Consider the following 22,897-nt stretch of genomic DNA (forward strand, 5'->3'; position numbering starts at 1 on the left):
AATATGAAATTTGGTAAATTAGAATACTTTGTAAAAACAAATCCATATTAATTACCATTATGTACGAGATGTTTTGTTTTTAACCACATTGAAGATAATCAGGAAAGATTTTTTCCTTAATGTTTCTCCCGAGTATAGTACTATAACAAAAACTTAATGCTACGAAACATTTTATATGCACCTTTGAGTAGGCAATTTAATCTAGATTATCTAATGTTCCTCCCATGATAACTAATCTGTTTTTAGTATCAGCAACATTTGGCAAGTTTATTTTTTAGATATAAACTGTGGTTCATCTGTTCACTTTTCTAGAAAAAAATCATTCTCATGAGAAAAAGCATAAATTAACAAGAAATGAGAGTGACTCGATTTGCTTTTAGAAAAAGAAATGCTTAATCAGCTATCCTGTATTTGGACTTATTCAGGTGTTAAGAAATTTAGGGAGGTATAAATGGTTGAATGACCACAGTGCTCTTTTTTTGTTGCTGTTAATCTAACAGACCAGCCATAACTGTGGGCCTGAATCCTAAAAGGACAGTTGCCACAGTGGGAGGCAAGGAAATGTTTGGCTGGCAGATGAGCACCAGTGATAGCCAAATGGAGGGACATACTTGCATGGTCAGTTTATTCTCTAATTCCAATAAGTTCTTTGCTTTCAGAAGCAAGAAAACATTTCCTCTCCCCTCCCCCTCCCCCACCCCCTTTTTTTAAACATACCACAAGGAAAGTACAGACAGTTGTGCTACCTCAAACCCTTCGTGACACTTGTAGAAATCAGATTTTAGATTAGACAGAATCATTTTTTTAATCTCTTGATTTGTTTTCCTTTGGTTCGAAAAGTTGTGTTATACTCAGTCGACTCTAGCAAAATTTTGTATGTGGTAGCATAGCTTTAATTTATCCTATTACAATGCTGTTCTGAATTTTCTTTTGGTTTTTAAAAAAACAAAACCTGTTGCTTAGAAGCCATGAACCATTTTACTTTACTTCAACTTGTCAAAATGTCCTTGTTTGAAAAAATGAACATTTGGGTTCACTCAGGAAATGCATGTCAGGAAGCTTGTATTATAAGTTGACGAGTTGTGATGTATCAGTAACTGCTGTTACTCCTTTTTCAAAGAAATATAATTGATTTTGAAGTTTTCTAGATTGTCACATGCTTTGTGACGAATGCAAGGAAATCAAGTCCTGTGTGGTATTTATTCTAGTCATTTCTATTCAGGCTATAAACTGTAGCTAATTTTTTATTTGCAATTAATTCATTCAAACTAAGTACTTTTCAAAATAGGAAAAAAAAAGGAAAAATGATAAAAAATCTTATTATAGAAGTTTTCTCTTTAATAAAACTACCTGTGCTTCTTCAAATTTTATATGTGACATTTCAAGTCAAAGTCATTTCAAATTGCACATACATCATTATTCACCAAATATTTTTAAACAAAAGGAACCATATGTAGTGTCTACATTTTATCAACAGTCTCTTATCCAAGCATTTTAGACTCTAAGAATCAAGTGCCACTGAGTCTAAGAATTACTCCATCAATTCAAAAAGATGAATTATATAAATAAGAATGTGATGCCCCAAAGACGGTCAACACCACTGCTTCACTGAAAAGTCAATAAAAAGATGTTGCTGTTTATCAATATTTAAACTGTTAGATGTAATGTATAAGATACTAGAATGGTAAAACTCCAATTTATAATGGAAAAGCTAGAAAAGGTTCAAAGTGTTACAGGGTTTGTTTTTTGTTTGTTTATTTTTTGTTTTTTTTAATAGGTCCCTCTAATACCATTTGCAGGTCTATGTGAAACACCAGTTTGGTAGTCATTTTTAAACAGCAAAAATAAAACTTACCCATAGGCATTTGTTCCCCACAATATACAATGCAGCACATAATAGAGGAAGACAGCACTCAGGAAGATGGCCACAAGGTACCCTCTCATGGCTGGCCCACCTGAAACACAGGGGATGAAGGCCAAGGGAAAGACAAGATCGTTATACAGGTGATTTACACAATGGCTTACATACAAGCATTAGTGAATAAACATATAGAGAGAAGAGTATAAGAAACTGACATCAGCCTGTTATTTTGGAAACACCTACTAAATTTTCAGAAGGTGAATATTTTTTCTGTCTCTCCTCATCCTCTTTAATCAACAAAACATGATTCATGTTTAGACCAATACTTTCCCATGTTAGATAGGAAAAAAATTCATTCAGAACAAAATTTTACACATCTATTTCAAATCCAAAACTTTTTTCAGAAATATTAAAAAATACCTATTTTCTCTATCTCAAGAGAAAATGAATATATGCCTTAAGATGTAAACAAACATTTGGTTTTGTCATTGCTCGAAATGACTTTTAAATGCTATTTATGCTAAAAGTCATTTTCTCATTTTAAAAAACTGGGGGAAGAAAGCTACTAAAAAATATTTCCGACAACCTCAATTTTTTTTTTTAATTAACTAATTAATTTATTTATTTTTGTCTGCTTTGGGTCTTCATTGCTGCTCACGGGCTTTCCCTAGCTGCAGTGCGCGGGCTTCTCACTGCAGTGGCTTCTCTTGTTGCCGAGCATGGGCTCTAGGCATGCAGGCTTCAGTAGTTGTGGTGCGTGGTCTCAGTAGTTGTCTCACGGGCTCTAGAGCACAGGCTCAGTAGTTGTCGTGCACAGGCTTAGTTGCTCCGTGACATGTGGGATCTTCCCGGACCAGGGCTCAAACCCATGTCCCCTGCATTGGCAGCTGGATTCTTAACCACTGTGCCACCAGGGAAGTCCTCCCACATCCTCACTTTTTACACACTTTTAGATGCACCATATCACAGCACAGGTAAATTTAGCTAATTATTTGCTTGTTTTTATACTAAATGGACAGTATAGTTCACTGCACATTTATAGATAGACACAAACCTGGACACCATCCTCTCTAGAGTACAAATGCAAAAAACAAAAAAAAGCCCTTTACAAAATATATTTTTTATAGCCTAAAACATTTTTAGTTCCCACTTCTGCTTCAAAGGCAGAAATGAGTATGTCCTCACTTCTACATGTAATGAAATGCAAAAGACAAATTTAATATATGTTTCTATACTAGATCTTCTATTTCAATGCATGTTGCTTAAACAGATATACTATTTCTTTGCATCTCTTATCAAGTTGCTGGTCCATCTAGATACTTGAATGTACCACTCGGCTCATTCCTGTCCGTCTCTATTAACCTCAGTTGGGGCAATGCAGTGTCGAACGTGTGAGTCTGGTTAGATTCTATTTTTTTTTTTAATTTTATTGAAGTAGAGTTGATTGGTTAGATTCTTAAAGAGCTCCATTGCCTTCTTAAGTATAATCTACTAAACATAAATGAAGCTGTTGTGGATCATGTGAGGTCATCGTAACAAAGGTAATAATCGTTCTGGGCTCCATTAGGGTTGAGACCCTCTGGAGCTAATGAGGGTGTGGGGCTGTTTGGAGTTGACCCTAAACTGTAGGGATTATCCCATGCAGATTGCTGAGCACACCTCCCTTGGTGTCAGCTGTTGCTTCTCACTGCAATTAAGGCAGCCACCACCCCCATGTGCCACTATTATAAATTAATTAGAAATGAAGACTGTCAAGAGGAAGCAAATGAACGTGTTAAATGAGCAAATTTTAGTTTACACATACTTCTAATTTAGCAGACATAATCCCCGTGAAGAGTCAACACTGGTTAGAAATCAGAAGACAGGAATCATGGCCCAACTCCACATAATTCCTGGCTTGGAGGGAGGCCTTAGGTAAATCAGTCTCCCTTTTTCCAACCTGACTGTTCTCACACGTTCAGGAGTGAGAGCACACAGCCAACCTCTTTGGGCTGTTAGAGTGGCCAAAATGATGGGCGTTTGGCATAACCTAGGACACAAAAATATGTGCTGAATAAGTTCGTATATTTTATGGTTGTTTGTTTTCTAAAGCTAAAGCCAGCTATGCTTTTTTCCTATACAATAAAATGCATGGGTTTTGAGAAAACCAAAGGGAAACTTGGCCTGCCCTTAATGTAGCCTGTGCAGTATTCTTACTGGTCTGACAGAAAGAGTCAGTTGGGTGTGGCTGTGGCGGAAAGGCCACTTCCTCTGCTGGCAAAGGGAGTAAACATGGAAAGGACTCGTAGATCACCTCAGGCCTGTGCTTCCCTTTCCACCTTATTCTGTCTTCCTTGCCCATTTGCAATGTATGTCTTGATGTATTGTGCATTATTTTAGAAATCACCTTAAATTCTTGGTAAAAAGCAAGAAACAAATTGCATGATCATTAGTGGGTAAATAAAAAGTATGGTTCTGTGCTTCTTGAGAAATAATTGGTAAAATCCAAGTAATGGAGAGAATTAAGGTTCGGGATGATCAGAGTAAAAGTCTAAGACAGTGAGGCATGGGAGATGTTGGACACATCACTGAACTGGTTAATTGAGGAAACAAAGACAGCGAGATAGCTAGCCCAGAGCCCGGCCCTTATGACATGTTCAACAAATGCTAGCTCTGCTTCCTCCCCTTCACGTGTGAGAGAAGTGCTAATAATTAAACACTTTGGCCAGAGGCCACGAGTCATGATTCATGATGGCAGGACATAGGGAGCTGGTGTGGCCTGGCCTTGGCTCATTCAGCCCTTTGACTGAACTGGCCTCTGCAAAACGTTTTTTGTTTTTCTCATTCATGTGTCACACAAACATGAATGTAGGATAAATATAAAAGACTCCAAAGAACACAATGGAATTCTTTCTATACTGTGACTCAGCTGAACATACACTATAATTAAGCCTCTTGTTGTACATTGGACAGCCTCAGATATCAGGGGTGTTCAGAAACTCTGGAAGTTCTAGAATCCACAAGTTAGACTTGGACAGAGAAAGTTTTAGAAATTACTGATACCAGGCTTAAGACTGTCCTGGAAGACATTTAACCATGGGCCAAAACAGTCACCAAACAATCTGCTTAAATCCTCAGACTAAATATTTAAAACTCCACCCAGAGTAACATCAGTTTTGCAAACACCCAACAAGGATGCCACTTATCAGTATCAGCAATTTTTTTAAAACATATTTACATCTAAGGTAAGATAGCATATGAAAGCCTAGAGAAAGAACTCAGTATTTACAGTTCAATTTGCTTATCTGTCCCTCAAAACATATTCTTTGGGAAATTTATATATCACTTTACAGAGCAGGAAAGCATGGGTAAGCGAGATGTTGTTTTTTTCCTCAGCAGTTTGTGGTTTAGCTGAAGACAAAGAAGTGTGAGAAAACATTTTTTTGCTTCAAAAAGTAAAATGAGGGCTTCCCTGGTAGCACAGTGGTTTAGAGTCCGCCAGCCGATGCAGGGGACACGGGTCTGTGCCCCGGTCCGGGAGGATCCCACATGCCGCGGAGCGGCTGGGCCCGTGAGCCATGGCCGCTGGGCCTGCGCGTCCGGAGCCTGGGCTCCGCAACGGGAGAGGCCACAACAGTGAGAGGCCCGCGTATCGAAAAAACAAAAAAAAAGTAAAATGAACCTACTCGCGAAGAGCTACTGCATACGCCACCTGAGAAAAATTTTGGAAGCTTTACCACTCTCTCACATGTCATGGGCAATTCAAAGCAACCATATTCAAGTTGCAAAGCAAACTGGGGCCGGCCAGGATATCCTTGTGATAAACACGTAGAGGCCCTCCGCTCGCTCACAGCAAAAACTCCCACAAATAAATGAATTCTCTAATTATAAGTCTATAAATGAAACAACCATTTTGCTTTGAGCAAAAGACTCAAAGGAACACCAGTAAGAATTTAACAGAGAGTGCCTGCTTTAAGGGGAGGAAAAAAAAAGTCCCTTCAATATAGCTTCAGTTACCAAAACAAACAAGTTTCAAGATCTTGACATTAAACAACACATATCAGCTTCTTGGCTGCAGATGCTACTAAGACCAGAGTCCCTAAAACATCCTTCACGAAGTTTAAGGCATAAAGCAATTATTCACCGAAAGTGTGAGTAGAGGGTGTCAAGGGAAAGCAGGAATCATTGGCAGAGATCAAATGTTTATTTCTTCCCCAATTATGATACATAACCCAATAGATGAATAATCTGCATATGCCAAAGTGAGCTCAATCTTGGCAACAGGTTTTCCTTTTCTTTAATAATAACAGTATATTTTATAAGTTCATAAAATGCTTGTATGTCCATCACTTCATTTAAGGCTCAAAACAAGCTTGATAAACAGATGTGCAAGAGTCTGTCATACAGAGTGAAGTCAGTCAGAAAGAGAAAAACAAATACCGTATGCTAACACATATATATGGAATCTAAAAAAAAAAGAGTGGTTCTGAAGAACCTAGGGGCAGGACAGGAATAAAGACACAGACATAGAGAATGGACTTGAGGACACGGGGAGGGGAAAGGGTAAGCTGGGACGAACTGAGAGAGTGGCATGGACATATATACACTACCAAATGTAAAATAAATAGCTAGTGGGAAGCAGCTGCATAGCACAGGGATATCAGCTCGGTGCTTTGTGACCACCTAGAGGGGTGGGATAGAGAGGGTGGGAGGGAGATGCAAGAGGGAAGAGATATGGGGACATATGTATATGTAGAGCTGATTCACTTTGTTATACAGCAGCAAATAACACAACAATGTAAAGCAATTATACTCCAATAAAGATGTTAAAAAAAGAAAAAAAAAAAAACAGATGTGCAGGCATCATCTTCTTGATGAATGAGGGAAATGAAAGTTTCTGCAATTCAGTGAGTTGTCCCAGCTCACACAGTTTAAGAGACAGAAACAGACTTAAGTCTGACCATTTCTTTCTCACAGTTCTACTCCTGGTGTCATCCTGTCTATCAAGACAAAATACATGAGGGGAACCCAAAAGAGAAAATTCTAATTGACAACTTCCTGACAGTGCGCTGTTGATGGGCAGAGTTCCGAAAGGGCAAACACAGACATGGGTTGCAGGGAGAGGGCTGCAGGGCAGGGTTCCCCAAAGTGACATGGCAGCTCCAAGGGCCAGCACCAGCCGAGGGCTTGTTAACATGCACGTTCCTGAGCCCCTACTTCATCTGAGTCTCTAGGGCTTGGAAAAGTGTATTGAAACAAGAACACTCCAGTCTGATTCTTACGCCGACCCAAACTACAGTTTGAGAATCACTGCTCTAGGATTCTCAAGAGAACCATGGAGGAATGTACTGAAATACGGAGACCGTAACAGATGTTACAATAATGACCCCACTCCATGAGAGCAGGATTTGTCATTTTATTTGCATTTATTTATCTACTTCTAACAATACATGTCACACAGAAGATGTTAAGTGGATAATCGTTGAACGTAGTTACAGATCTCATAACTAGATGCTTTGTATTGATTTTTTATCCAAAATGCCTACCACATGGTAATGCCTAATGAATAATGGCTAATTAGAATCATTAAGATATTGCAGTGCTTAGCATTTTTCAAGGCCCCCGACAGATGCTTTCGGTGTATTATCTCATGTAATCCTCACAACCACCCTGTGAGGGAAATAGTAAACTTACAATTCCCATTTCACAGAGGAGAAAACTGAAGCTCTGAGAGGAATATTAACTTACCTGAGATAATAAATTGCAGAACAGACTCAAACCCGTATCTATCAGATCAGAGTCCACACACTGTACTGCTGTTCTCCGGATGTGAGCTTTCACAGATTGGTGCAAGGTCCAGCCTTCTGATAACAGACTAAACATGACAGAATGTCTCATCTGCCCATCCTACCAGCTCCCTAAGCGGTATCAATTCTAGGAATTGATGAAATGGAGATAAAGTTTATAGTCACAGACTGCTGAAATAACACCCTATTACTCACAACCTTGTTCTTCCCCACCCTATTTTGGATTTCAGTAAATCCACTTTTTTTTTCCTCCATAGTTCTATTGAGTGTCCTGGAGCAGTGATGCTCAAACTTCAGTACGCTTAAGAATCAAACTGGAGGATTCCTATTTCAAAGCACATTCTTGAGCCCCAGGGCAACCATAATAGCATTGCTTATAAAAACAAAACAAAAACCCTATGGAATGACACTTGAAAATGGTCAGATTCTTATTTTTAGACTCTCTAATGCTTTTTCAAACCTAAAGAGGCTTGTTTTTCCAACAACCAGTTAGAAAAAAGCATATTCAGCAATAATTCTAGAAACATCATTCTATTCTCTAAGCACAAAAACCCGGTGGGTATCTCAGTCAGTATCACATGACTCCAAGGAAGAAACATGCTTCCACACACATGGTTCCAGACGGACCCAGCCTGCCCGGCCTCTCTCCCCCCAGTGACCTCTAGGCTCAGCTGCAGACACACCCCGGTGCCCATCTGTAGGCTCAGCTCCACCCCAACCTCTGAGCCTGATCCTGGCCCAAAGGAAAGGGAGCCTGAGAAGCCTCCAGCGGCAGCTCAACAGTTTGGTCAGGTTCCTACTGATCCCACACTTGGACATGTCATTCACCTGGCCTGAATTCCCGTTGCCGGGTCCCTGAATTACATCCTAGTTTTCCAAGGTCTTCATTCTTCTCTCTCTCAGCTACCCCAGCAGCTCAGCAATCAAACATCCAATTCTAAGTAACTAGGATCCTACACCATGTACTCATCCACTCTATCCCTTGATACCCTCTGCTTCCCCAGTGACAGAGGTCTTGCTCTGCTGCTGTTCGGTCTCCTCTCTCATCCAGCATACCTCTGCTCAAAAAAAATACTCGATAACTTGCATCTTTGTGCAAAATAGACAAGGACACCCAATCTGGCTCCACACAGCCCTGTGGGCACATAGCTTGGCATGGGCAGGATTTTAACCACAACTTTCCTCTCAGCCAGGTGTCCCTGTTCAAGGTTCACCTCCACAATCTTACCAGGTGGCCCTGCTCTCAGCCTGTGTCCATTCAACCCTGGGAGAGACTCTTCTTCATTCAGGTCTCCACCAGACCTCAGCTCACACTGACACATACCCGAGACTGTCTGAACTTGGCAACAGATCTTACATCCTGCCTTCCTTCCTCTTCGTATTTACTGCTCAGCGTATGACTCTTCTCTGCAATCACATGCCCCTGTGAGCATGAACTGCAGCTCTACCTACGCTTTAATGTCTAAGTCTCTTAGTCCAGACCCACGGGTCCCCTAAGCCTTCTAGATCTAGCCATCTCCATAGAGCCCAAACCTTAAAGAAGACACATAGGACCTGGCAGCAATGGATGGAAAGGCCTCAGTTCTCTTTAAGTCAGTTATTACCCCTTTTTCAAGTAATGATCCTTATCATTAATGGTATGATCCAAATGTGTCCAGAAGCCTCATTTATATACTAAGGACCTCCACCCTCTGGTGCTGATGATCATATAAATAATAGCACACTTTATTAAGTACTTACAAAATGCCCAGCACTGCACTAAGCCCTTTTCACATACGATGATGAAAACAGGGGTGCTATCATCCCCACTCAAGAGATCTTTCTGGGTTTTTATATTGTATATTATGGGAAACTTCTAAATTGTACATTCTGGAGAACTATAATCACTGTATTTTTTAACTATAACAGCATGAACTTAATATAGTTACTTAATACCCTGTTAAGCAAGGGAATGATACACATTAAAGTAGGCATGGATTAAAATATACTTAGAAACATTAAAATACAAAAGAGAAAACAGTTCATTTCACAATTAAAGAGATAAATCTTAAGGAATTAGTAGTCTGGTTGATCAGATATCTACTAGAAGGACCTGAAAATTCTCAACAGGCCAAAATTTAAAAATAAAAATAGCACATATAAAATTCAGTATGCAATATTACACCACCTAAAAAAGCTAAATTTAAATCTGAAGTTCTGAGCTACTGTTATTTAATACAAATTAAGGGGAAGAAATCTGCTATTACTGAGTAAATTAATAGAAAATTATAATTTGATTTACATACCTCCTCCCTGGAAAAGCTATTAGTATAGTTTCAACAAATTGGACCAACTGTATACATTCTGGCTGATTTCTAAATACATAGTCTTTTCCTTTCTGCATAGCGGAAGGAGAATATGCATAGTTTTCTTTCTCTCTTCTTCCCCCCAATTCTTCTGCTATACCATGCTATGCAGCTAGTTCCTATACGTATACACACATCTCCTCTTTCAGTCTTTCAAGAAAGCCAGTGCTTGGCTCTACCCACCACCAGTCCCCCATCATCAAGAAGCTTGCACAAGCCTCTTAGATAGCCTCACCCACCAGAGGGAAAACAGCAGAAGCGAGAAGAACTACAATTCTGCAGCCTGTGGAACGAAAACCACATTCACAGAAAGACAGACAAAATATATAGGCAGAGGACTATGTACCAGATGAAGGAACAAGATAAAACCCCAGAAAAACAACTAAATGAAGTGGAGACAGGGAAAAGGGATTCAGAATAATGATAGTGAAGATGATCCAAGATCTCGGAAAAAGAATGGAGGCAAAGATTGAGAAGATACAAGAAATGTTTAACAAACACCTAGAAGAATTAAAGAACAAACAGAAATGAATAATACAATGACTGAAATGAAAAATACAGTAGAAGGAATCAATAGCAGAATAACTGAGACAGAAGAACAGATAAGTGACCCAGAAGACAGAATGGTGGAATTCACTGCCGTGGAACAGAAAAAAGAATGAAAAGAAGACAGCCTAAGAGACCTCTGGGACAACATTAAACACACCAATGATCGCATTATAGGGGTCCCAGAAGGAGAAGAGACAGAGAAAGGACCCAAGAAAATATTTGAAGAGATTATAGTCAAAAACTTCCCTAACATGGGAAAGGAAATAGCCACCCAATTCCAGGAAGCACAGAGTCCCAGGCAGGATAAACCCAAGGAGAAACACGCCAAGACACATAGTAATCAAACTGAAAAAATTAAAGACAAAGAAAAATTATTGAAAGCAACAAGGGAAAAATGACAAACAGCATACAAGGGAACTCCCATAAGGTTAACAACTGATTTCTCAGCAGAAACTCTACAAGCCAGAAGGGAGTGGCATGATATATTTAAAGTGATGAAAGGGAAGAACCTACAGCCAAGATTACTCTACCCGGCAAGGATCTCATTCAGATTCCACGGATAAATCAAAAGCTTTAAAGAAAAGCAAAAGCTAAGAGAATTCAGCACCACCAAACCAGCTCTACAACAAATGCTAAAGGAACTTCTCTAAGTGGGAAACACAAGAGAAGAAAAGGACCTACAAAAAAACAAACCCATAACAATTAAGAAAATGGTCATAGGAACATACATATCGATAATTACCTTAAACGTGAATGGATTAAATGCTCCAACCAAAAGACACAGGCTCGCTGAATGGATACAAAAACAAGGCCCATATATATGCTGTCTACAAGACACCCACTTCAGACCTAGGGACACATACAGACTGAAAGTGAGGGGATGGAAGAAGATATTCCATGCAAAGGGAAACCAAAAGAAAGCTGGAGTAGCAATACTCATATCAGATAACATTGACTTTAAAATAAAGAATGTTACAAGAGACAGGAAGGACACTACATAATGATCAAGGGATCAATCCAAGAAGAAGATATAACAATTATACATATATATGCACCCAACATAGGAGCACCTCAATACATAAGGCAACTGCTAACAGCTATAATAGAGGAAATCGACAGTAACACAAAAATAGTGGGTGACTTTAACACCTCAAGGCAACTGCTAACGGCTATAAGAGGAAATCGACAGTAACACAATAATAGTGGGTGACTTTAACACCTCACTTACACCAATGGACAGATCAACCAGACAGAAAATTAATAAGGAAACACAAGTTTTAAATGATACAATAGACCAGATAGATTTAATTGATATTTATAGGACATTCCATCCAAAAACAATAGATTACACTTTCTTCTCAAGTGCACATGGAACATTCTCCAAGAGAGATCACATCTTGGGTCACAAACCAAGCCTTGTTAAATTTAGGAAAACTGAAATTATATCAAGCATCTTTTCTGACCACAACGTTAAAAGATTAGAAATCAATTACAGGGAAAAAAACGTAAAAAGCACAAACACATGGAGGCTAAACAATATGTTACTAAATAGCCAAGAGATCATTGAAGAAATCAAAGGGGAAATCAGAAAATACCTAGAGACAAATGACAACGAAAACAAAATGATCCAAAACCTATGGGACGGAGCAAAAGCAGTTCTAAGAGGGTAGTTTACAGCAATATAATCCCACCTCAAAAAACAAGAAAAATCTCAAATAAACAATCTAACCTTACACCTAAAGGAACTAGAGAAAGAAGAACAAACAAACCCAAAGTTAGTAGAAGGAAAGAAATCATAAAGATCAGAGCAGAAATAAATGAAATAGAAATAAAGAAAACAATAGCAAAGATCAATAAAACGAAAAGCTGGTTCTTTGAGAAGATAAACAAAAATTAGCCAGACTCATCAAGAAAAAGAAGAAGAGGACTCAAATCAGTAAAATCAGAAATGAAAAAGAAGTAACAAGGGACACCGCAGAAATACAAAGCATAAGAGACTACTACAAGCAACTCTATGCCAATAAAATGGACAACCTGGAAGAAATAGACAAATACTTCGAAAGGTATAACCTTCCAAGACTGAACCAGGAAAAAACAGAAAATATGAACAGACCAATCACAAGTAATGAAATTGAAACTATGATTAAAAATCTTCCAACAGGGACTTCCCTGGAGGTGCAGTGGTTAAGAATCTGCCTGCCAATACAGGGGACACAGGTTCGATCCCTGGTCTGAGAAGATCCCACGTGCTGCAGAGCAACTAGCCTATGTGCCACAACTACTGAGCCTGCGCTCTACAGCCCACAAGCCACAAATACTGAAGCATGTGCGCCTACAGCCCGCACTCCGCAACTAGAGAAGCCACTGCAATGAGAAGCCCATGCACCACAAGGAAGAGTAGCCCCTGCTCGCCACAACTAGAGAAAGCCTGTGCGCAGCAACAAAGACCCAACGCAGCCAAAAATAAATAAATTTTTTTAAATTTATTAAAAAAAAAAATCTTCCAACAAACAAAAGTCCAGGACCGGATGCCTTCACAGGTTAATTCTATCAAACATTTAGAGAAGAGCTAACACCCATCCTTCTCAAACTCTTCCAAAAAATTGCAGAGGAAGGAATACTCCCAAACTCATTCTACGAGGCCACCATCATCCTGATACCAAAACCAGACAGAGATACTACAAAAAAAGAAAATTACTTACCAATATTACTGATGAGTATAGATGCAAAAATCCTCAACAAAATAATAGCAAACAGAATCCAACAACACATTAAAAGGATCATACCCCATGATCAAGTGGGATTTATCCTAGGGAGGCAAGGATTCTTCAATATACACAAATCAATCAATGTGATACACCATATTAACAAACTGAACAATAAAAACCATATGATCATCTCAATAGATGCAGAAAATGCTTTTTGACAAAATTCAACACCCATTTATGATAAAAACTCTCCAGAAAGTGGGCATGGAGGGAACCTACCTCAACATAATAAAGGCCATATATGACAAACCCACAGCAAACATCATTCTCAGTGGTGAAAAACTGAAAGCATTTCCTCTGCGATCAGGAACAAGACAAGGATGTCCACTCTCACCACTATTAATCAACATAGGTTTGGAAATCCTAGACACAGCAGTCAGAGAAGAAAAAGAAATAAAAGGAGTACAAATTGGAAAAGAAAAAGTAAAACTGTCACTGTCTGCAGATGTCATGATACTATACATAGAGAATCCTAAAGATGCCACCAGAAAACTACTAGAGCTAACCAATGAATTTGGTAGGGTTGCAGCATACAAAACTAATGCACAGAAATCTCTTGCATTCCTATACACTAACAATGAAAGATCAGAAAGAGAAATTAAGGAAACAATCCCATTCACCACTGCAACAAAACAAATAAAATACCTAGGAATAAACCTACCTAAGGAGGTAAAAGACCTGTACTCAGAAAAATATAAGACACTCATGAAAGAAATCAAAGATGACACAAACAGATGGAGAGATATACCATGTTCTTGGATTGGAAGAATCAACATTGTGAATATGACTATACTACCCAAAGCAATCTACAGATTCAATGCAATCCCTATCAAATAACCAGTGGCATTTTTTACAGAACTAGAATAAAAAATCTTAAAATTTGTATGGAGACATAAAAGGACCCGAATAGCCAAAGCAATCTTGAGGGAAGAAAACAGAGCTGGAGGAATCAGACTCCCTGACTTCATACTATACTACAAAACTACAGTAATCAAAACAATACAGTACTGGCACAAAAACAGAAAGATAGATCAATGGAACAGGATAGAAAGCCCAGAGATAAACCCACACACCTATGGTCAACTAATCTACAAGGAAGGAGGTATGGCTATACAATGGAGAAAAGACAGTCTCTCCAATAAGTGGTGCTGGGAAAACTGGACAGCTACATGTAAAAGAATGAAATTACAACACTCCCTAACACCATACACAAAAACAAACTCCAAATGGATTAGAGACCTAAATGTAAGACCAGACACTATAAAACTCTTAGAGGAAAACATAGGAAGAACACTGCTTGACATCAATCACAGCAAGATCTTTTTTGATCCACCTCCTAGAGTAATGGAAATAAAAACAAAAATAAACAAATGGGAACTAATGAAACTTAAAAGCTTTTGCAAAGCAAAGGAAGCTACAAACAAGACAAAAAGGCAACTCTCAGAATGGGAGAAAATATTTGCAAACGAATCAATGGACAAAGGATTAATCTCCAAAATATATAAACAGCTCATGCAGCTCAATATTTAAGAAACAAACAACCCAATCAAAAAATGGGCAGAAGACCTAAATAGACATTTCTCCAAAGAAGACATACAGATGGCCAAGAAGCACATGAAAAGCTGCTCAACATTACTAATTATTAGAGAAATGCAAATCAAAACTACAATGAGGGGGCTTCCCTGGTGGCGCAGTGGTTGAGAATCTGCCTGCCAATGCAGGGGACACGGGTTCGAGCCCTGGTCTGGGAAAATTCCACATGCCACGGAGCAACTAGGCCCATGAGCCACAACTACTGAGCCTGCGCGTCTGGAACTTGCGCTCCGCAACAAGAGAGGCCACGACACTGAGAGGCCCGCGCACCGTGAGGAAGAGTGGTCCCCACTCGCAGCAACTGGAGAAAGCCCTCACACAGAAATGAAGACCCAACACAGCCCAAAATTAATTAATTAATTAATTAAAAAAAAAAAAACTACAATGAGGTATCGCCTCACACCAGTTAGAATGGGCATCATGAGAAAATCTACAAACAACAAATGCTGGAGAGGGTGTGGAGAAAAGGGAACCCTCCTGCAATGTCGGTGGGAATGTAAACTGATACAGCCACTATGGAGAACAGTATGGAGGTTCTTTAAAAAACTAAGAATAGAATTACCATATGACCCAGCAATCCCACTACTGGGCATATCCCCAGAGAAAACCATAATTCAAAAAGACACATGCACCCCAATATTCACTGCAGCACTATTTACAATACGCAGGACATGGAAGCAACCTAAATGCCCATTGAAAGACGCATGGATAAAGAAGATGTGGTACATATTTACAATGGAATATTACTCAGCCATAAAAAGGAACGAAATTGAGTCATTTGTAGAGATGTGTATGGACATAGAGAAAGACTGTCATACAGAGTGAAGCAAGTCAGAAAGAGAAAAACAAATATTATATATTAACACATGTATGTGGAATATAGAAAAATGGTACAGATGAACCAGTTTGCAAGGCAAAAATAGAGACACAGATGTAGAGAACAAACGTATGGACACCAAGAGGTGAAAGTGGCAGTGGGGAGTGGTGGTGGTGATGTGATGAATTGGGCGATTGAGATTGACATGTATACACTGATGTGTATAAAACAGATAACTAATAAGAACCTGCTGTATAAAAACTAAATAAATAGAATTTAAAAAATAAAGAAAAGAAAGCCAATGCTTTTCCCAGAGCTCATCCTTAGCATATGTAGACAGATCTTTTCAGCTAATAAAAGCTAAGCTGTCACTGCCAAAGCAGATGACCAAATCCTGCCCCCAAAATTGGGTATGCTCACTGCAAAGAATATAAAAAGAAGAGAAATGATGTTTCAGCAGAATTTTGTTCCTTAATAGTGCAGCAGGACAGACTAAAATCATTCAGCTAATAGCACACTATATTAGATGTTAAAAATAAATGAACTGAAGTTCCTGTTTTCAAGATCTCTCCCTTTAGCCTCAGCTTCGTTGAAAATACATAAAGAAGCTTTTAAGGGAACTTCTTATGGTCCTACTGTTTATTCATATTTTCTCTCAGAGACCCATTTCTTTTCCCAGGGTGGAAATTTTCTCTATTTCTTATATTAATGCCCTATTGATAAGATAGACTCTAAAGAGTAATAGATATTGTTAACAGGTTAATGACGGTGGCCAATTTTTAAAATTAACTGTGGAACATCCCTGGTGGCGCAGCGGTTGAGAGTCTGCCTGCCAGTGCAGGGGACACAGGTTTGATCCCCGCTTTGGGAATATTCCACATGCCGTGGAGCAACCGGGTCCGTGAGCCACAACTACTAAGCCCGCATGCTACAACTACTGAAGTCCACGTGCCTAGAGCCTGTGCCCTGCAACGAGAAGTCACCACAATGAGAAGCCCGCGCACCGCAGTGAAGGGTAGCCCCGCTCACCACAACTAGAGAAAGCCCGCGCGCAGCAATGAAGACCCAAAGCAGCCAAAAATAAATAAACTTTTAAAAAATTAATTAAATTAAAATTAACTGCATAGGGGGAAGAAAATTATAATAAAACCCACCACTTTTAAGTGCACAATTTCACGAGTTTTGACAAATCTGTAAGGTTGTGTAACAATCACCAAAATCATACTAAACATTTCCAACAAGCCTGGAAGTTCCTGTGTTGTCCCTCTTTGCAGCCAACTCTCTTCCCCTAGTTCCTGGCCCCTGATCTGTTTATCACTATAGTTCTGCTTTCTCTAAAGGTTCATATAAATGGAATCATACAGTATGTATCTTATTTCTGGCTTATTTATATTAGTATGATGCTTTTGAAAAAAATTGTTCATGTTGTTACTTCTACCAGGAATTCATGCCTTTTTCCTCTTTATTACTGTGGGCAAAAAAAGAAAAAGAAAAATAGGTTGCCTACCATTTCAGCAAACAGCAATGTTGCCCACCAGCAAACCATCAGCCACTGCAGCCACCGCCCCCCCCAACACCCCCAGTCCCCCAACAGTGCACCCTGAGGTGGAGAAAAACAGGATATGGGCCCTAGACAGTTAAGATGTATATCAAAGGAATAATTTCAATGAGTCCAGACTTTGCATCTTCCCACACATAGAAAAGTACTAAAATCATTAACTTGAGATGTCTGTTTTTTAGCAGTAATCTTTTGATGTTCAACTACATCTGTATGTTTGTTTCAGCAAAAACTCCTCTATATCCTGGTTTCTCCCTTACCTCTTTGGAACAGGTCCTCAGAGCTATCTAAGGTGTTGTCTCTCAGGTTGGAGTCCTCAGAAAGGGCACTGAATAAAAAAACATAATTCTCAGCTTCTAGGTTGTGCACTTTTTAAAATCAGTTGACATTGCTAAGTAGTATTCCATTGTATGGCTACGCCACGATCACAATTTGTTTATCAATTCACCAGTTAATAAACATTTGGTTACTTTTTAGTTTTAGTTATTATAAGTACAGCTACTGAAACCAAGCAGGGCCCTATGGAGCCCCTGGGCATGGAAGCATTTCTGTGTCCCCTGTTCCTTGTTTGCAGGGAACAGACTCTAGCCTCCATGACCTTCCCTGAGTTCCTAAGGGTAGATTCCAACAGTTGCTAATCAGGGAAGGAAGGGGATGCAGAGTCAAGGGAGGAACAGTCAAGAAACAGTGGTGCAGCCTGCTTGGAGCAGAGTCCTGGTTCTGCCTCAAGGGACACACATAACAATATCTTTAAGCTCTTCTGTAGAACTAAAACACCCACAAAATGCAAGATGTTCCAGAGAGATCACAGTTTGATAACCTCAAAGCTCATCAGAAGACCATATGAGGCTAGATTAAAGGAGTATAGGACCTGCACACACCCTGATCCTTATCAGCAACCCCACCCTTGAACTACTGCTATAGAACTCCTCACCAAATCCTCCCAGGTGGGGACCAGCCTTCTGTGTTCCCCTCTGCCTGGCAAAGCAATAAAGCTATTCTTTTTTATTTCACCCAAAATGTCTCCAAGATTCACTTTGGCACCAGAGCACAGAGGCCGAGATTTTGGCATCACTACATTGAAAATTCAAGCACAAGACTTTGGGTAGGCATGTGTTTTCACGGGTCGTATAGTAAATGTATTTTTAACTTTATATGAAAATTTTATATTACATTCCGGTGCCTATTTCTGAATAACAGATTTGCTTCAATTGCTCAGTTAAAAGGAAAAATCCCCTATCTGTAACAATTCAAATTATTGACACCACTGAATAATACAGATCACTGACAGGGGTAAGAATGGATTAATCTATTACTACTGAGCATTCATTAAGCACGTGCACTCTATTTTAAAGACACTGGCAAACAGAGCTCACAGTCTGGTGAAGGAAGTTACACTGTTCCAGGATGACTATGATTATCTGTTGTGGGAAGTAAAATTAAATATTTTAGACCCCTGCTCCTCAGAGTGTGGTCCACAAACCAGCAGTACTGAAACCAAGCCCAACCCTGTGGGTCCCTCCCTGGTACAAAACCTTCCTGTGTCCCCCATTTCTTGTTTGTAGGAAATAGGCTTCATTCTGCCTCCTAGACCTTCCCTGAGTTCCAAAGGGCAGATTCAAACAGTTGCTAATTAGGGAAGGGAGGGGATGCAGAAACAAGGGAGGAGAATAGTGCAGCCTTGGGGCAGGGTCCTGGTTCCTCCTCAAGGAATATACACAACAATATATCTTTGAATTCTTCTGCAGGAACTAAGGCCCCCACCCAGGTGGAGGATGGTAGCTTCAGGCTGAGCACAAGAGTCCTGGAGCACCACCCTGTTACCTCACCAACCAATCAGAAGAAATTCACACACCCTGCAGCTCTCACCCCAAATTTTGCCTATTAAAAACTTCTCCCCAAAAACCACTGGAGAGTTCGGGGTTTTTGAACACAAGGACCTGTTCTCCTTGCTTGGCCCTGCAATAAAACTTTCTCAGCTCCAAACTCTGACACTTCGGTTTATTTGGCCTCACAGTGCGTTAGGCACAAGAACTTGCGTTTGGTAACAGTATTGGCATCACCTGGGAACTTGGTAGAGCTGCAGAATCTCAGCTCCACCCCTTGACCTACTGAGTCAAATGTGCATTTTAACAAGATCCCCAGGTGACCTGTGTGTTTGAGAAGCACTGCTGGAGAAGGTCAGAAGAAAGAGGAATCATAGCCCATGGAGAGGATCAGGGCTCCACAAAAAACAGTTGTTGAGAGGAACTGAAAGCTCATTCTAAGTTCCATGCTACCTCTTTTAAGAGTCTTTTGGGCTTGACTTTTTAAAATTTCCAATCAACAAAATTTTCCCTGAACAAACTAGTGAGACTCTCTTTGAAAATAAGTGGCTTTGAGAAAAATTTCCATCATCATTCTAGGGGATATTTGTGGTCTCTCTGTAAATTCCCTGGATATTTTCATTCCTATATTGTTTACAGCCTTATCCTTTCACCTTCCATCTACTACCAGTATCACCACTGCTATTTTTGAGAGAAAATATACAGATTACATCTACGTGACACACACTTCATCCTGCATCGCCTTCTGATTCACCTAAAAGGGCCAAGTGAATCACCACTCACTCACAACAACATTTCCCATTATCGCTATTCACACCTGGGACCCAGGAATTACAGATCTTAGAGCTGGAAAGACTGCAAGAGTTCAGGGCATTTAGACAGAGTAAGGTCTTATGTCACCACGTTACAAAAGGAGCAGACAGGATTTAGAAAAAAGTAAAAACTTGCCAAAGGTGACCTCACTCTTAAGTAGCAGAGCTGGCAGTGCAGGAGAACATTTTTACGTGGATTTTCCTCCAGCATGATTCCAGGCTCATCATGGGTACACAACAATAACCCACTAGTCTTCATTTCATTCCAATCCTCTCTAATCTCTATGGTTTTCAATTCCTGAAACACCCCTCGGGTGGCACTGCGTCTCACTACTGCTGCCTGAGCTTCTAAATCTTTCTCTTCCTCCTTGGCACACCTCAATACAGGTGTTCTCAAGCTCTTATCTTTTTTTTTTTTTTTTGCGGTACGCGGGCCTCTCACTGTTGTGGCCTCTCCCATTGCAGAGCCCAGGCTCCGGACGCGCAGGCTCAGCGGCCATGGCTCACGGGCCCAGCTGCTCTGCGGCATGTGGGATCTTCCCGGACCGGGGCACGGACCCGTGTCCCCTGCATCGGCAGGCGGACTCTCAACCACTGCGCCACCAGGGAAGCCCTCAAGCTCTTATCTTAATCCTATTTCCTAAACCCATGTTGTCATTACGTCTCAGCTACTAGCAATGATCTCTAATCTATCTTCCGTTTAAATCAGCCCATGTGCTGCACTGGCACAAACTCCTCAAAGCAAGCCCAGCTCTCATTTTGTCATCCACCCCACAGGAAAACCTTCAGTGTTATCCCATTGTCTGCCAAATACACATAAAATCACTTAGCCTGGCATTTAAGACTTCTTTAATTTGGCCCTTCTATCTTCCTTCTCATCTTCTTCATGTAATTTCTTCTCTGCAGGTAGCAGCGCAATTAGGTGTTAAGGTTGTCTGCTTGGCAATCAGACACCATGGGTTTGAGTCTCAGCTTTACCTCTGTCTAGACGTATGACCCTAGGAAGTTTCTTAACCTCTTTATACCTCACCTGTAAAATGGGAATAAAGATAGTACCTAATAGAGCTATTTAGGTTGTAAATATAAAGCACTTAGAAAAATGTCTGGCACATGGTAAGGACTCTCCTAATCTTGTTTTTAATTCTTCTTTTAAAACTAATAAAGTATAAGCTGCCCATACACCAAGGCTTCAATAAAAGACTAAATTCAGGGGACTTCCCTGGTGGCGCAGTGGTTAAGAATCTGCCTGCCAATGCAGCGGACGTGGGTTCGAGCCTTGGTCCAGGAAGATCCCATATGCTGCAGAGCAACTAAGCTGGTGTGCCACAACTACTGAGCCTGCGCTGTGAGACACAACTACTGAGCCCACGTGCCTAGAGCCCGTGCTCTGCAACAAGAGAAGCCACCGCAATGAGAAGCCCGCACACTGCAACCAAGAGTAGCCCCTGCTCACCATGACTAGAAAAAGCCCGCGTGCAGCAATGAAGACCCAACGCAGCCAAAAATAAATAAATAAATTTATTTTAAAAAAAAACAAAACTAACTTCATAACATCCTGGTAAAGATACTGAAGAATTCATGACAGTGTACAATAAGAGCCAAAAAAAAAAAAAAATTAAGCTTCCATTACTATGCTAGCTATTATTTCTCCACATTTATTTAAACATTTCAAAGTATCTGTGATAGGAAGGCTTACCCATCTGCTTCTAAATGTAAAACAAAAGGCATTCAAGATAATAGTAATTCATTAGCAAAACTCATCTTAGACCCTATTTCTGGCTATAGAAGCCATACCTTCCTATGCTTTTCATAATAAAACTGCTCTGAGTCCTAGTAAAACCAAACAACCTAGGTTTGTAATCAGCATATCAAATTTATGTCTTGAAGCAAGAAAGAAAATCAAGAACTTTACAAATAATCTGAGTTGGCAATTAGTTTTCACCTTACACTCTGATTTGGATCCATTAAAATGTTGAGAAGGGGCTTCCCTAGTGGCTCAGTGGTTGAGAGTCCGCCTGCCGATGCAGGGGACACAGGTTCATGCCCCGGTCCGGGAGGATCCCACATGCCGCAGAGCGGCTGGGCCCGTGAGCCACGGCCGCTGGGCCTGCGCGTCCGGAGCCTGTGCTCCACAACGGGAGAGGCCACAGCAGCAGGCCACGTGCCGCAAAAAAAAAAAAAAAAAAAAAATGTTGAGAAGGATTCAAATATGGTACTCTAGGCTCAGAAGCAAATGCCAGGGTCAGTCAGCAACATCTAACAAGTTAACGATGAAGAGTTGAATACCTGTTAGCCCTAGACTAGAGAATGGAGGAAGAAGAAAAAACAGTGCAACAGACGGCAATACAACTACGTTAAATTTTCTGAACACTTATGTGACGAAACTTTTCTAAATGCTCTTGGTATATAATTCTTTTAATCCTCAAAATGATCCCTTAAGAAAGGTCATTCCTATCATACAGATGAAGACACTAAAGCACAAAGAAGTTATAATGTACCCAAGGATACCCAAGTAGTAAGTGGTGGAGCTGGGATTTGAAGCCAGGCACATACCAGAATCCATGCTCTTCACCATTAGGTTATAAGGACTCAAAATATTTCCATATTCTTGACGCAAGGAGATGTATAGATTGACAGGAAAGGCAGTTCCAGAAATCTCCAAGATGATTATAGCCCAGATTTCCTTCGATTAAGATGTTTCTGGCAGTAAGAAACCTGAAGATCCAGCCTTACATTCAGCCTACATTCACAGTGCTCAAAAGTTCTGCAAGACCAGTGTCTCAGGACACTAGGGAAGGACTTTGAATCCACTCATAATCTTGGTATGAACAATGAAGAGCTCAAGAGATTCCCAAGGACTAAATCCCAAAACCACTGTAAATGCCCAGATGTACCAGTAGTACTAAAGCATAATACTGTAAGTCAATAAGTGTCCTTCATAAAATGATTTCCAAACAAAGCAGTTGCTAGTAGTAACTAGTA

At 40.1% G+C, this 22,897-nt stretch overlaps 1 protein-coding gene across 9 annotated transcripts in view; it reads right to left on the reverse strand.

The window, feature by feature from the left end:
* The window catches only part of ST3GAL6 (ST3 beta-galactoside alpha-2,3-sialyltransferase 6), a 77,160-nt gene that overhangs the window by 33,499 nt on the left and 20,764 nt on the right, over positions 1 to 22,897 (reverse strand). For 6 of the 9 annotated variants that reach the window (XM_067739133.1, XM_067739138.1, XM_067739135.1 and 3 more), the window contains one exon: positions 1,856 to 1,955. In XM_067739133.1, the coding sequence (XP_067595234.1) occupies positions 1,856 to 1,944 (89 nt within the window). In that variant the 5' untranslated portion in view covers positions 1,945 to 1,955. Of the gene's footprint in view, positions 1 to 1,855; positions 1,956 to 3,665; positions 3,891 to 17,537; positions 17,606 to 22,897 lie in introns of all 9 variants that reach the window. The other 3 variants (XM_067739142.1, XM_067739134.1, XM_067739137.1) reach the window with 2 other exon arrangements.

Source organism: Pseudorca crassidens, chromosome 5 (assembly GCF_039906515.1).
Source record: "Pseudorca crassidens isolate mPseCra1 chromosome 5, mPseCra1.hap1, whole genome shotgun sequence".
Classification (NCBI taxonomy): domain Eukaryota; kingdom Metazoa; phylum Chordata; class Mammalia; order Artiodactyla; family Delphinidae; genus Pseudorca; species Pseudorca crassidens.